Below are 16100 nucleotides of genomic sequence, written 5' to 3' on the forward strand. Positions count from 1 at the left end.
GTAGCTTGCCTCCACCAGTGTGTGAATGAATAGTGGCATTGTAAAGTGCTTTGGGTGCCTTGAAAAGCGCTATATAAATCCAATCCATTATTATTATTATTATTATGAGATGGAGGCAGGTGACCTGTTGCAGGTCCCTGAAAGGAAGCACACCAAGAAGAAACAGGTCTAGAATTAAAAAATGAAACATTTACAAGTATAACTATACCAGCACACACATGATCTCAGAGGTAAATAGGATTTTGCTAAAGCAGCAAAAAAAGCAGAGCCAGCAGTTTGTCCTGTTTTTATTTGCAACACGGCTAATGAAAGAAGTCACCCACGGGCAACAACCATTCTTTCTCTCAGCTCTCCAGATTTGAAACAAAGGTTTTGGGAACCCTTTACCAAAGTGTGCGTTCCACTGCAGTGTGCATTTAAGTCTCTAAGGGGTTAGAAGAGTAAGGGGTGATGAAATGCTCTACAAATCTGGGAATCTGCTAACAAGCTCATTGATTTGAGCCTTGAAGAGAACAGCTGCAGGGGGTAAGAGAAAGAAACAGAGACACACTGAAAGTAGGGGCTAGACTAATAGACACAGAAAGTGAAAAAAGGTTAGGAGACACAAAACAATTGGATGCAGGAAGGAGCGAGGGAAGTGTTGGTGTCTTTCTGCAAACTCAGACACTTAAAGCGTTTAAAATGGTGCAGCGTGAGCATACGACTCATTTGTATGCTCCAGTTTATAACAAAGAGACAAGCTGACACTCTGTCTCACATACCCCAAGCACAAATATACACTAACATCCCACAAATGATTAATGTTAATGTACTAGTTTCCCTTAAAGAAGGAGCTAACTCAGAAGTCTTTTTAGGCGTTTCATACAGATCAGCAGGTTCTTTGGATTCAAAAGATCACACACACCATCCCTTCATACCTAAAAGTTTGGATATTTTTAATAGGAAATGTGTCTTACCCTCATTTAAACCCAATTGTATAATAATGTTTTGAGTCAGCTGCTTTAAAAGTTTGCTACCTATATAGTTGCTGGCTTGCACAACAAAGTCAGAAAAAAAAAAGACAGAAAAAAAGCACTAAACTTCTGAAAAAATGAGAATCAGCGATCTAAGGAAAGCAATAACTGAACGTGATAACCCAATTGTGAAACATGCAAGAAAAGCAAGGGTGGAGTTTGAAATATATGTGCATGCATGTGCTCTTATCTGTTTGGCACAGGAAAACAGCTCATAGCCAACCTATGGAATAAAAGGAGTTGAACTGAGGTCACTGTCTCCACTCTCTCTACAGGCTTCACTTTAATGATGGCGCAAGGTGAAGGAGTTGTTTGACTGGGGGTGACGAGGAGGTGGAAGACTTGGAGAAACAATGGGTGGTGTTCATGTGTGTGTGTATTCTCGGGAGGAAAGAGGGAGGAAAGGGAAAGAGAAATAGGGAAGAAAAATTTACAAGGCACAAAAATACACAACAATAATTGATTGATTGCCTTCTCATAAATAAACAGACACGGCTCAGAACAAACAAAACTTATTACACATTTAGACCCACACATTTATGCCTCATGCTTCAATATTAATGGAGGTCTGGGTACTGGGGGGTGTTAGTCCATGATGGGTTTTCCTGGTATTTCACTGATAGTGTGTTTAGTTAGTTTGTCACACAGAAAAATTACACCGTTGTCAATCAGATGCTTTTCAGATGGTACTGAAATCAACGACAATTTGATCCAAAAATGTCTAAAATGGATATGTCCCTCCATAGGGCAGCATTTGTTTACAGTTTCCCTTCCTTAACACTGGCTTGTTTACAGTCCCTTTTCTACTGATATCACGTTTGATATAAATGGTAAACAGACTGGTTCTTATACAAAGCTTTTTACTCTAACTGAGCACTTTTTTTGCTATGTTCTTTCTACATAAGTGCATTTTATGTAACTTTCGCACACATTTAAAATCTGATGGGTGGATGTTCGTATCTTGAACAGGAATATTTGGTGTGCAGACTGGAGCAGACAGGGATCAAACAACTAACCTTCCAAATAGCAGGTGACCTTTTTTGCTACCTGAGTTACAGCCACCCCAGCCATCTGAAAGGTCAGATGCGCCTGAGAGATCAGCTCAGCTCATCTGTCAGCACCTCCCGGGTGATGTGTTAGGTCTTTGCTTGATTTTGGTTGACTTTCTGATACCGCTCACCAGCTGCAGATTGTTTTTGCTACTTTTTTATTTTGTTCTCCATTTCTCTAGTTTCCTTAACTTTTTTATGAACACTCTGCACACCACGCCAAGATATAACACCTTTTCAGCTAAGCTAGTTCTTTGGAAGTAACCTCGTTGGTGCAAAAAAATTCTGTTTTATTCCTGTCAAACTGTTATCTTAGGAATCTTTCATACATTTAACTACACAAATGGGAACAAATGATCTGTTCCCAGTTGTGTAATAGTAACAAAGTAACACCAATTGATCACTTGAGTTAGGTACCTTAATTATGTTTGAATTGAATGATTCATAGATAAAAAGAAAAGGAAAAAAAGGAAAAGCTAATAAAAAGAAAAACGTGGATGGACATTTGGGATTCCTGGATAGCTCTTGATCATGATCACTTAAAAAATTAAAAGAAAGTCTTATTCCTTAAAAGCAAAATATAAATAGATGGGGAGTGCACAGTACTGAAACTTTGAGAAAATAAATGCTCAGCGAAGGGGTAAAACACATTACTATTGACTTTCAAAAACCCATACCTCTTACTACAAAAAAATCAAAAACACTCTGACACTTTCAGCCACACAATCATATATATGAGAGCAACTGGACAAAGTGAAAGTGAAAAGAGAAGTGGAAAAAATATTTATAACAAGATAAAGCCTCTACAAAAAATGAGTGAAACACAGAAGGCAGACAGAATATGCTGAGAAAAACAAGTGTGCAGCAGAAAGAATCTGAAGACCAATTCAATTTTACAAGGCATTACGTAACATCAGCGGATAGGTCTTTTTGCATTAATCTTTCGGGTTATGTAAGCTATCTCTGGACTAGAGCAGATTTATAGCAATGAGCTTATGATGCAAACTAGCATTAGTTCTTTTGCAGCAAGCTGCCACTGTGGTAGTGTAGTGAATCTCTCTTCATGTAAAATGTGGCCTCTCTCACACAAGACAGACGTATTTATACCCCAGAAAACGTTCAGACTGAAGAATTAAAAAAAAATTAAATAGACCAAAAAAAACAAAAAAACCCCAAGGTGTTCCAACAGTGCAAGGGGTGTGGCACCACAGTCTTCACATATCATCATATGGCACGATATCATTGTATGAGATAAAACAAAGGCCTGGTCAAACTGTTTGAACAGAGCTCACAGAAAATGAGGGCAAAGCAATAACAATGTGATTTGTTGACTTTTGTAGTTTGACTGTCAAAGGGGAAGGCATAGTGAAAATATAAAAATACTAGAGATGGACCGATCCGATATTACGTATCGGTATCGGTCCGATACTGACCTAAATTACTGGATCGGATATCGGAGAGAAATAAAAAATGTAATCCGATCCATTAAATATCAAAAAAGCACCTCACAAAACTTGCCACACGGCGTAACTCGGCTCATAACCGTAGCACTCAGAGCAGTGTGCTCACGTGATAGAGTGGCTGTGTGTATTTGTAGCCTCACTAGCAATCCAGTGGCATTTCATCTCTGAGGAAGTTATCCCTGAGAGAAGTAAAGCAAGTGTTTAAGTTCATCTCTGAATGTTTGTAGAGCATTCCCATGTTAAGCTTAACAACCGATATATGGAGCGACTGCCTCTCTCTCTCCCTCTCCTGCTGCTACTTCAATCCTGAAACTGATTAATGATCAGCTGATTGGCTTTTCTGTAGCGAGTCCGTCTCTCTTCTTTGTTTTTGGCCCACTTTACACCAGAAAGAGGAAACCAGCGGCTGAACAACAGCAGTTTAAGCTTGATAAGCTGTTGTTAGAATTTATTTAATATTACTTTCTAGACCAGGATCTTTTTCTACGTAGCTGACGCTGGTAACTGTGCAGGGGCGGATCTAGCAAAGTTTAGCCAGGGGGGCCGATAGGGCATTAACAGGGAAAAGGGGGCACAAAGACATACTTTTCTTTCTTATTCTCATTTAAAATGTCTAGCTTTTATTAAATAATTATCTGAATCTTACACCCAAAGTTTTAATTTGATGTAAAATGTATAGAAGTCCATGACTGTATATAGTAACTGTTAAGTCTAATATACCCTAGTAAGCTATAGTACTTTTTCTTTTGGGAAGATACCATCTGTGCAGTCTGCAATTCTGTTGAAGAAAGATCTTGAATCTATTTAATTATTCTTGAAAAATAATTTATTTCTGTGCATTTTTTGGTGGTTCCCTATTTTTTTTTGCTGGAAGTTTGCAACCCTATTAGTTAGGTTGCTTAATATTTCTGCTAAGTACTCTTTAAAATACCAGAATAGGAAGGATGGAGTAGGTTTAAGTTTATTAGATTGATCAGTGTTGCTGAACTATGAAATATTTTGGGTGCAGTGTATTTTTTTGCATACAGGTATAACAGAATAGCTTCAGAGTTGTTGTTTATTTAAACTTGAGTGTGAACTTATACAAAATGCAGCAAGATATTTTTAAAAAAACCAGTTTTATTAATTAAAAAACACACTATATCGGATTCATATCGGTATCGGCAGATATCCAAATTTATGATATCGGTATTGTATCGGACATTAAAAAGTGGTATCGTGCCATCTCTAAAAAATACCACAGTGTAAGTAAAACTTACTTAAATAGAGAAAGAAATATGGCTGGCAATGGGGAAGAGAGAGATAAAAATTGAAAATGATTTTATAGTAAGGATAAAAACTAAAGTGCAAAAGATTTGTGAACAGATGGGCCTTAAAAGAACCGGTTAACTGTTAGAGAGGTGTAAAACTGACAGTTGTCATGTCTCCTGGCTTGAAACATCAGCTTTTGTGAAGCTTCAAAAGACAAACTGACTGGAAAATGTGATTTTCTTATAACAGCAGCATTACAAGGATCAAGTATTCTGTTGTCATTCACCGTGAAGAAAACCTTACAGAACGAGATGCAGTTACTCAGATCTCGGTGTTAATAATGATTAAAATAAGCAACGATAGTAGAAATGCCTCGAGGCAATAGCCCTAATAACACTAATTGTTGAAAATGCTGCTAAATAATTGCAGCTAGTTGTAGGACTGCAGGTGCAGGTAAAAATGAGAATGTGGTAGCTCTACATGGAACTAAATTAGCAGTAAAATATACAGAACACACAGTTCTGTGTAGACGATGATAAATCAGTGCTACTGTCTCTTTTCAGCTCCATGCCTGAATCTGAAACTTCACATTAATTGAGAAATTACCTGCAATAGGGATGCTGCTGTGTAGCTTGACACTTTAATTTTGAGGAATCCATGGAGAGGGCGTGCATGAGAAGAAGAAAGCGAATCTTTGCGACGTGACTGAAGATATTTTTAACAATTTCCTCCTTTTTTTTTGTGTCTTTTTCATTTTTATTGATGCCTAAGAGTTGACAGTACTGAGGCAGAGAAACTAGGAAGCAAGGGGAGATAAGGATTTTGACTTGTAATAAAGATCTTCGACTGCTATCAAACCAGATGATGCAGTTTTATTACGTGCTATGATTCTTAAATAACCATGACAGAGTTTGAGGGAGGTGGGACGGGGAGTACTGTCTTTTTAAAATAAGCAATTATTACATGTAAGACAAACTCAAAGTGGAAAAAATAAAGCAAAGTAAAAAAAGCAGGTTATAATGATCAAATATTATTACAATACTATGTATAATAGATCTCTTATTTAAAACAATAGCTTAAAAAATCCTCAATAAAAATTAAAACTGCCTTTTCCCATTACCCAGGTAAGTTAGATCAAATATAACTGTAGTTAGATCAGTTAGATTTTGTACTCTTCAGCAATAAAATGCAAAGGGGAAGAAATTTCTTGTGGCACATTTTCAAACCGACGTTAATAAAATATAGTAGATTTAATATGTTTACAGTTTTTAGCAGGCACATTTTTTGATTTCCACATGTCATCTCTGTGAACCGTCCCCACAATGCCACGTTTTTAGTTTTCATGTTACGCTCAACACATGCTCTGTGAACATAAGCCACCAGGATGATGCACCAGAAAATGAACAATTTTCCAGGCTACTTCACTGTACTTACTTCTTCGCTGTGTATCGTGTGTCCTGTGGGCACTGTACTGTAAGAGGCCATTGCGCTTTTAGCCTGTGCCACTTTCTTTCATCTTCCAGTATTATTAAAGCTTCTTTATGTCACATAACAGTAGTGGCAGGATAAGGCACAAAAGGTGCTGACCATCTAGCTTTTCAACGACTGGGAGCAGCTCTCTGTGTTCCAGACCCTCAAGTTGGTAATGAGCAGGAGAGCCGTGTCTGCTCTCCCTCTAACACTAATACATCTCAGGTACCCTGGCAATCTAACTGGCATCAAATTCAGCTTTATTTCCATCAAGCTCCTCAGTATTCCACAATGTGAGGAGTGCATACTCAGCAGAAATGGTGAAACGCAAAGACCTGTACTGAATTAACTGAGATGTGTGTGCTGCAGTGTGTGGTCAGGTAACATGTGGTAAATGTGTGAAATTTCTGCTTTGTGCATAAATGACGGATGCTGTGAGATTCCAAACAAAAGAATAGCATTCATTAGTGAGCCTTCAAAAACTATCTGCATATTTGAATACCAAATATAAACTCTAAAGATGCCACCTCGGCACTTTGCTGAACTCTCTTTTTGTCCTTTCCAGCCATTGTTTCCAACAAACATCGGTCTGATCTGCATGCTGACAGCCTTCAGGATGAAATATGATTTTGATTTGTCACAGACATTTTTTTTAAAATAAACAATACCTTAAAGTTTAATCTATTGTGAGTTTTATTAAAAGAAGTCATTTTAGTCAATAGCTCCAATGCCTTAGTAAGTCTCGACATGCTCTTTTCACTCATCTCTAGTAAATAATATCCAGCCACGTGACTGCAGTGCAGATTGAAAACTACAAAAAGGGGAGTGATACACTAAGAAAACACAACACCTAATCATTCCCACAGTGGCCAATTACAGCTACCCTGCTTCCTCCTAAGCCAATCGCAACTTTCAGATGTTGTCATGAGAGCAATACTGTACCCACTATGCACCCACACACCCACCACAATGCAGGAATGAGAAACGGTGGAAAAGGACAGACCCTGGACACTTTTTTGCTCAGTTTTATTTTAACACTGCTCAATGTTGCCCAAAGGAAAGCGAGATGTTTCCAAATCTGTGTTTGGTCTCAGATCTAACCAAGCCTTATCTTTAGGGCAACTATTGTCTGTTTGCCTGCTTTTTCATTTGACTTGGTCATTTTGTCCATCTGGACTCAACAATATCTGCAACCCCCCCAAAACACAACATCCGTGTTAAAATACTAATAAAATTACAGTATTAATACGAAATAAAACAACAGCAATGCATTGTTCATGAATGTGTCTGCTGATTTGCATCTGAGGCTTTTTCTGTGTGAACCACTGATAATTACATTGCGAGGTAATCAAACCAAAAAGCTCCCTGTTTTCCAGCCTGTTTACTAACACACTGTGATAATTGCATTCGCAGGGCATGGTGTGAATGTACACAAAGCCACTATCTGAGAATGCAGCCCTAACACAGAAATGCAGCAGTGTTGAGGGAATTCTTTAATTAATTCATTCGTTGACAAAAAAAAGCCCCCCGTGTATTTCACAACGCCTAAAAACAGAAAATCAATACTTATGCTTTTTAAATAACAAATCACTATGTACTTGTGTGCAGCTTCGCCGTGTGGCAGGATATATTGAAGCTAAACATACAGTATAATTGCACGTCATAGCAGCACAAAGCTGTGCCTCACAATGCATCCTCTTCTGAGAATTGAACTTGTCATTACTGGGTTCACTGAATGGACCCAGTGTTACATTATCCTTTATTACATGTTAGTATAACGATCACTGTGAAAAGCATTAAAAGCTTTACTTTAACATTGACAGGTTTGAGGGTAACGTGAGAGATGCAGCGAGAGAGAACGAGCAATCCATCAGTTACAAGTGAGACTGAGAAACTGGCTAAAGTGAATACACAAATTGGTCATACTGGTGTGGTAATATACCCTGTGCACTCACCTAAAACATCACGACCCACAATGTCAGGCAGATAAATCCGAAAATGTGGGTCTCAAGAAACTCCAGTGACGTGCATGCAGCAAAAACGATTGTGCCATCAATCTCAAAAGTCACTTTTTTATATATGAAATTCTTCTAAATTGTCCCACACTCTCTTGGCCCCTGAAGCTGCGTTATATGTCTACAGAATGTCTGCCAAAGGCTGGGCATCAATACAATGCTTCTCCTATGATTTGTGAGAGATGTCCGGAGCAGAGCACAGTATGAAATGCAGAGAACAGCCGGGCCTCTGTAGGCACCATTATATTGATCTATACTCTGTACCTGTGTCACTGCGCTGATCGACGACGACAGAAAGACAAAGACTAGCAGCTCAATCGAGGCCGAACAAAGACGTCACCTATGAGTCAGCTGTCTTCTCACAATATGCCTGTTCATAATTCTTCTTTCAAACATTAGCTATTCCTTGACATTGAAGATGACAACCCCTATGATTTGTTCAGTCTTGACTATGAACCTGATTACTTAGACTTGACAACGCTTGAAGGATCTTTTCAATCACGACAAATTTACATCCATGCATATGTCTGTGTGTGCTGGCTCTAGTTCAGCTTTATCAGTAAGCAGAAACGCGTAATCATCCTGACACGGGACGGAAAAGAAAAATCACCAATGTAGTCGCACTGACATCAAGCTGCAGATTGAGCCTACGTGAGATCAATACGGCAACAGATCAATTCAGCGACAGGACCTTAGAAACCTCGATGCTAATGCTGGCGTTAAGTGGAAATGAGCAGACTTTAAATGCAAAATTACAAAAACACAATGCATCAGTTGATTGGCTAAATTGGCTGTTAGTGTGAATGTGAATGTAAATGGTTTTCTGTCTCTCTGTGCTAGCCCTGTCCGGAGTTTACTCTACTTTTCATCCTATTAACAGCTAGCAAACGGATGAAATAGATGGATATATGCCTTTTTTTCCCCAATCTGTACACAAGAAACATTAGTTTCATGTTCAGTGTTTGGAGTTGCAGTTTCTTATTTTTTAGTTTAGAGTATTCTTGTTTACCTTTGTTTTTTTTTAAGGATTTATGTTTGAAGTCTTACAGTTTCTTGAGTGGTTTTGGTCATTGTTCTCTGTGTCGTCCTGGTCTGTTTCCCCAGTCATGTCTCTGTGCTGCCTGGTCCCTCTGTGGCCTGTCTCTGTGGTCTGTCATGTCTCTTTTTATTCTTCCTTTGTCTTTGTCAAGTCCATTTGTCTCAGTCTGCGTTAGTTTCCTGTTTTAGTTTGACAGTCTCTTGTCATGTGTGCTTTATATTCAGTTTTGCTTCCCCTGTCATTACTCAAACTTCGCTCACCTGTGTCTTGTTTTCCCCAGCTGTGTTCCATCTCTCTAATTGCCTTATGTGTATATTTAAGTCCCTAATTTCCTTCTGTTCTACGTCATTTCATCATCATATTCCTTCATGCTGTGCGCGCTCCAGTCTGTCAGTGTTTCAGTCAGTCCTCTCCAGTTAACGCCGCCTTATGTTTTGTTAAGTTTGCCGGTGCGAGCTAATAAAGCTGTGTTTTGAGTTTATGTTTGTCTGCAGAGTCCTGCACTTGGGTCCACTCTCTGTCTGACACAGCATCCCATAACAATTAGCTCTATAGCTCTATATAATTAAGATATCAAGATAACCACTGCTAACCAATCACTCCAACGCTGGTTTGTTAGATCTCGCGCACAAAGAACTCACCCCTGAAGTTCCTTGACAGACATGGAGATCTTGAGGTTGTGTCCCAGAACATGAAGTGCAGTGAGGATATCAGCCCATTGGACCATTTCACCTAGAGGCCCTCCCTTCAACACCTTTGGGCTGAAAACATCTCCAGACTCCTCAGTTAGGAAGCCTACATGAACGAGGATCTGAAAGAGTACACATTGTTATAGAAGAGTTAAAATAAAGGTCTGTAGATGGGGAACATAAGAAAACTTGAAAGGACATTGTTTAATAATAAATAATCTTTAAACAAAGGTTTTTACAAAAATCATGTTTTTTGTGGTTTCTTATAACGTTCTGCTGTATTTAAATTAAATTATAATCACAAAAAAAATCTGTAAATGTACCTAAAATAATAATGATAATAGTAATAATACATCACCAGAATAGTTTTTCCAATTGTTAATAACTAGTTAAGACCAACAACAGATATGAATAGAGAGTCTCAAATCGTGCTTAGACTACATTAATAACTCAATGCCAATAACATTATAAAATACAAAAATAAGCCCAACAGCTTTAGTTATTATCTGTAGCTCCAAACCAATGTACTCAAAAACCAAAGTCACCCAATAATACAAACTAACAGAGAGAGAAAGCTGAATATAAGAACAACCAGCACGTTTTACAATGAACAATAACAGTTTTTGTCAAAGTTTCAGAACTATGAAGAGCACAATAAATCATGAACAGGCCTGATGAGAAGTTAAACGTATAAAAATTCAGTGTATCATGTTTTAATTCTTTGTGTTTCTTTTCTCCTCATTTAAACCCAGATTAACTCCATTTTATTGTGAAAATACAATAGATCTAAGGGGGCCATCACATCTGTTGTAGGTCTTCTTGTTGCCTGAAACATTTTCACTATTCTACATCATATTTATTGACATAATTTTACAGTCAACATGTTTTATTTATGATGGTCTAGTTATGCCACAGGTACCCTAAATTAATAATAATAGCAATTACCAATTTTTACATGTTTCTGTAATGGTTAATCCACCAATATGTGCACGGTCTTTAATGAAAAAGCTATTTTTTATGCTAAAATGTCATCTAAAATTTGAATATATCATTAAAAGTTTACTGTTTTACAAAAAAGCTGAAAAAAATAGTAAAATGCCAAATTACAGTTATTTATTTTCATTCCTGAAAAGAGAAAAAAAAATAGTTTCACAGGTTGAAAGCAAAGCTTGTTATGCTAATTTCTGACTTCTCAGTGAAGTTCACTTCACCGGCTCAAATTTGGGTATAAAACGTGAACTCTGTTTGGTATTTGCCTAATACATAACAATATAAACAACATAATTCATCAGTATAAACACGTTTTTCACCAATTTCCAAAATACATTTGTGTTTTCTTCTTTTTATGACAGATATTAAAATAGCCCTGTATGTGCACATAATGTACAGATGTTTACGATAAAGTACATTCACTCCAACCTGATGTCCATTATAACACTTTGAAATATTTGCATAATAGATATTGCTAAGCTCTTGGAAAGTTAAGTTTCTACTCTGCACAATGTTTTAATGACTTTGAGGATTAATATCATTGGAATTTCAAAGTGTTTGAAAAGGAAATTATGGAAATCCCCAATGAATTACTCCTCATGCTCCAATGGAACAACATTTTTCATATACACACAGAAAAACACTGTGGTAAAAATTCTTAGAAATCTAATGTGAACTTTAAAAATATATACTATGCAAAACATGTAAATTTCATAATGAAATAACTTTTACACTTTGACTTGTACTGTTATACAATTCTTCACATAAAGGCTACAGTCCTGTCATGCATGTTCACCTAGCTGCTACATAATTAGTGCAGCCCAGCGAGAAATGAGCAACACGTTACTTTTCACAGTGGATTAGACACAGTCATGTCCAAACGTTGCTTTGCTCAGTAATCCTGATTAACTAACACAGCATGAACACCTCCAGCTGCTTTTGCTGGCAAATGGAGCCCGCAACTTTGACCATGCAACATACATAATGAGCTTAAAACCAAATGCGAGGAGTTTGCCAGGAAGTTTTCCAAGGCCTTGTTTACTGTCTCACCATTTGTGTGCAAGTGCATACAAATGGTGAGACGCATTAGTGTTTCCTGTGTCTGTACTTTTAAATCTGTTAGCTGTAGCAGATAATGTCTAAAAGCATCCAAGAGCTTTTCAGATATATGCCACAATGGCACTCATTTCACTCTCCCCCTCCTAATTATGTGTGCTAATATTGAAGTTAGAAGAGCCAACATGTGCACCTGCACACAATATACATACATACACACAAAACTGCTACAAAATATGAGTCATTTTATGATCAGGGGACAGACTGCATCTGAATAACAAAATGAGAAAAACAGAAAAACTGTACTAAACGAAATTAATTATTGATTTCAACCCACAATAAATGTTTAACAATATTTTCAGCTGGCCATGGAAACGGGTTGTGAACGTAACATTGATATGTCATCATATTTTAGGTTCACATGGCAAAGTTCTGCTTAAATTATTGCCTATCTACACATTCAGCAGTTATGATGCGAAATAAGCTCTCTTTTTTGGAGTCCCAGACTAATATTTTTAATATTTTGGTGTCCACCAAAATCCTGTGATAAACACGTGACTCATGCTGCAAAGTGCATGTATAGATTTTTAAATATTAGGGGAGCTGCTCATATAGTCGATACTAATGTAGAGCCTCATTAACACGCTGTCTCACTTTCGGGACCTAATATCCGTACACATATTCTTAATACTCAACGATATGTTTGTACACTACATTTGTTTAGCTTTATTATTATATAGTGGTGTTTTTGACTTCACGCACTCAGCACATTTGATAAAGTAATTTCACTGATGTACTTACTTGAAAATAAAGTGTGTATACAACTCTGGACAATGATGTGTATACAGCAGAGTCAAGCTCCAGTGAGACTCCAGCTGGCGTGAAAAATCCCCTGATTGAATAAACCTGCTCTATTAACTTCTGCTTCATAAAAAGATAAGTGAAATTTAATTACAGTTTGGGTGGCAGATGGCAAGAGTGAGAATACATGGCACCAATACTATTCCCTGGCTCGGTGTTGGTGTTGGTTATAGGGTGTATCAGCGAAACGCTGGCATCGACGCAGAAATGGAGACAGAAGGAGCTGAATTTCAACTACTGGCACAACAGTAAAACTGATAAATAAATATGAGGAAAATCACACAGTGGCAGCAGCTCTGAATAACTGTAGACTGGATTCTATAAACTGGCATCCATACACAAATGCAAAGTTAATAGCAGGAGAGGAAGAGTTCACTATAAAAGCTGGCAACTCCCTCGTGATCTAAACTAGAGCCCAACCAGTACTGGATATGTGCTTTCAGACACAGGAAACAAAAACAGATTTCCCTTTCCTTTCCCTTTAAGTTATGAGTCCTGAGTAAGATAATATGACAATGCAGCTTAAAAATACAATACATAAAATTAATTGTCACGGCGGGGTGCGCCGGTGTGTTTTTTGAAACGGGACCTAAAAACAGATGTGGACGAGGAGTTGCAGGTTTAAACAGGAAGCGATCCTTTATTTGGATGATAGCAGGAGTTAAACATGGAACCCTAAGCAAACTAAAAAAACACTAAGAAACAAATACTATGAAGTGCTATGACTATAACAGTGACAATGGTGGAGATAACAGACGACCTGACAACGACATTCAGAAAACAGAGGACTTAAATACACACATGAGGTGATCAGGGGAAGTGGAGACATATGAGAACACAGCTGACTCGAATGAAACATAATGACAATACAGGGGAGAGTAACACTAACTACAATGAACAAAGAACACCAGACTCTTACAAAATAAAACAGGAAACACGGAGACATAGACATGGAGATAAAACATGACATGAACTTAACATAACCACATAGACATGAAACATAGACGCAGGAACCAGGGAGACTGGGTATGGGAACTTATGACAGCTGAATTTATAAAAATGTAGAGAGGTAAAGTTTGTGCTACCAAAAGAGAATCAAAATCTTGAGAGAGGAGAGGCAAACCAACACACACTCCTGCCACCATAACAATTTTACATACTTGCTCGCTTCAAAATGAATATGAACAGGTAGAAAGTTACACAATGGAAAGTAAACAACAGAAGGAATAACTGTGAAGCCTCATAAACTATGTGTGTCACAGCCAATTGCCTCCCTCGGGAATCTGGATAACACACAAGAGAGTTGAATACTTTATACAGTGGACTTATGGTACTCCCAGATGGTGTGTGTGTGGTTATGTGTGTGCGTGTCTGAAAGTGCTGATTTTTTTGTGTATTTGTTTCACGCTGACATACATCAATGAACTCCAGTTAAAATCCCTTGTGTGTGTTCAGCATAAATGCTCACTCGCAGTGAGCTTGGGGACTCTCAAAAAGCTCTGAAGCTAATTTTTCCTGTTAACATCCCATAGGGACTGAATAAAGCCTCATGAAACCCACGGAGACACAAACAGAGGTACAATACCTTGCTCACCTTTACATCTGTCCCATCTGTTTGCTTGTATGTTCATGCACCACCAATTTGAATCGCAGTATTTTCACAGTATCTTTCTGTTCTAAATGCCGTTAGATGAGTTGTAGTAAGGAAAGTCTAGTCTTTGAAATGTTTATGCAATATGAGACTGAGTCAAAGTGAAATCCTTGGAAAGACCTTGGTGCATACACTTGAGAGCGGGAGCGCAGAAGTGACTGTTAAGTATGTGTTACCACTCCAGTGGTATCCTCTGCTCGAGACATCACTAACAGGGTAACGACAGAAGTATGCAAATTCCTGGCTTAGCATCTGTTAGAACAGGACTTTGTATGGACATGTCAGAGTGTGTGTGTGTGTGTGTGTGTGTGTGTGTGTGTGTGTGCGTGTGTGTGTGTGTGTGAGACCTGGTTCTCTCATTCATCGTGCCCCCGAAGAAGGTTGCAGCTGTCCAGCCATGGGAGGCAACACAAGCTGGCACCGACAAAGATCACTACTCTACCCTTAATTTCACCTTCTTCCTCATCCTCCTTTCATGGCCCTACAAACAACTTTCCCCTCTTTACTTATACTCATGTCTTTCCTGCTTGTTTTCATATTCTTTCAACTTGCTTCCTCCTCTTCCTCTTTCCTCTAACAGCTTTTTCGTTTACCCCTACCCCAGTTCCTCACTCCTCACTTATCCTTCCACACTGTCTGCACTTCATCAGTCAGAGATCTATTAAATCTCAAGAGGGCAGAGATAGAGAGAAGGGGAATTAGCAGCTTGACATTTGCTGACAAACACACTAAATGTGCATGCTCAAGGAAGCACAGATGCACATAAAGTGACACGGGGAGATACTAAAACTACTAGCAGACAGCCAGCGAATCTGTTGCTTTGTAGGTTAACGGGATAAGGTCAGCGTCTTTGAATCTGTACTCTCATCTTTCAAAAACCCTTCAATGATTCCTGAACTTAGCTAAATATATTTCCTTTGATGTCTAACAAAATGAAAACAGCTTTTGTTCAGATTGATTCTAATGGCAAAAAAAAAACCGGCCCTGACTTTATATTCAGTTTCATAACGATGGTGAAAAAAATTATTTTAAATGTATCATTGCTTTGAAAGGGAAGTGAACCAAGAGGTCGACTGTATTCTTTCTGAACCTCAGACTCACTAAGGAAATTGGCACTCACAAAGAGATTTCCTAGAATACTTAAGGCAGGCTTTTACGTCATTGTTCACTCTGATACAAAATATCACTCTCTTGCAAATACACTTGACTGTAGAAAATCTATTCTGCTGTGACTTTCAGGTAAACCCTTCATAATTACATTACTCAAATGTCCAGAGCTGCTGTGATATGTACACACACAAATGCACACATGCCCACACACTTCCTGCTGCATTGCTTTGTCTTTCATTTCCTCTTCTTCTTGATCTTGTCGCCTACGATACCTGCTTCTGTGTTCTACTAATTTATTCTTCTTCTAGGGAAACATCTACTCTGGTTACAATCAAAGCCCGAGCCCAACAAAGAAACAGAACTGAATCAACAAAGCCTCATTGGAAATGCAAAGACTAGAGATGAACTGACCAGACGGTGCTCAACACATAAACAGGTGTGCA

General features: G+C 38.2%; 1 protein-coding gene across 2 annotated transcripts in view; it reads right to left on the reverse strand.

Annotated features, from left to right (window-relative positions):
* Window positions 1–16100, reverse strand: part of LOC102294986 (alpha-1,6-mannosylglycoprotein 6-beta-N-acetylglucosaminyltransferase B) — a 117328-nt gene that overhangs the window by 41532 nt on the left and 59696 nt on the right. For both annotated transcript variants that reach the window (XM_005934444.3, XM_005934445.3), the window contains exon 8: window positions 9942–10111. In XM_005934444.3, coding sequence (XP_005934506.1) covers window positions 9942–10111 — 170 coding nt within the window. The remainder of the gene's footprint in view (window positions 1–9941; window positions 10112–16100) is intronic.

This window comes from Haplochromis burtoni, unplaced genomic scaffold (genome assembly GCF_018398535.1).
Source record: "Haplochromis burtoni strain Fernald_Lab_line unplaced genomic scaffold, NCSU_Asbu1 Contig_181, whole genome shotgun sequence".
NCBI lineage: Eukaryota > Metazoa > Chordata > Actinopteri > Cichliformes > Cichlidae > Haplochromis > Haplochromis burtoni.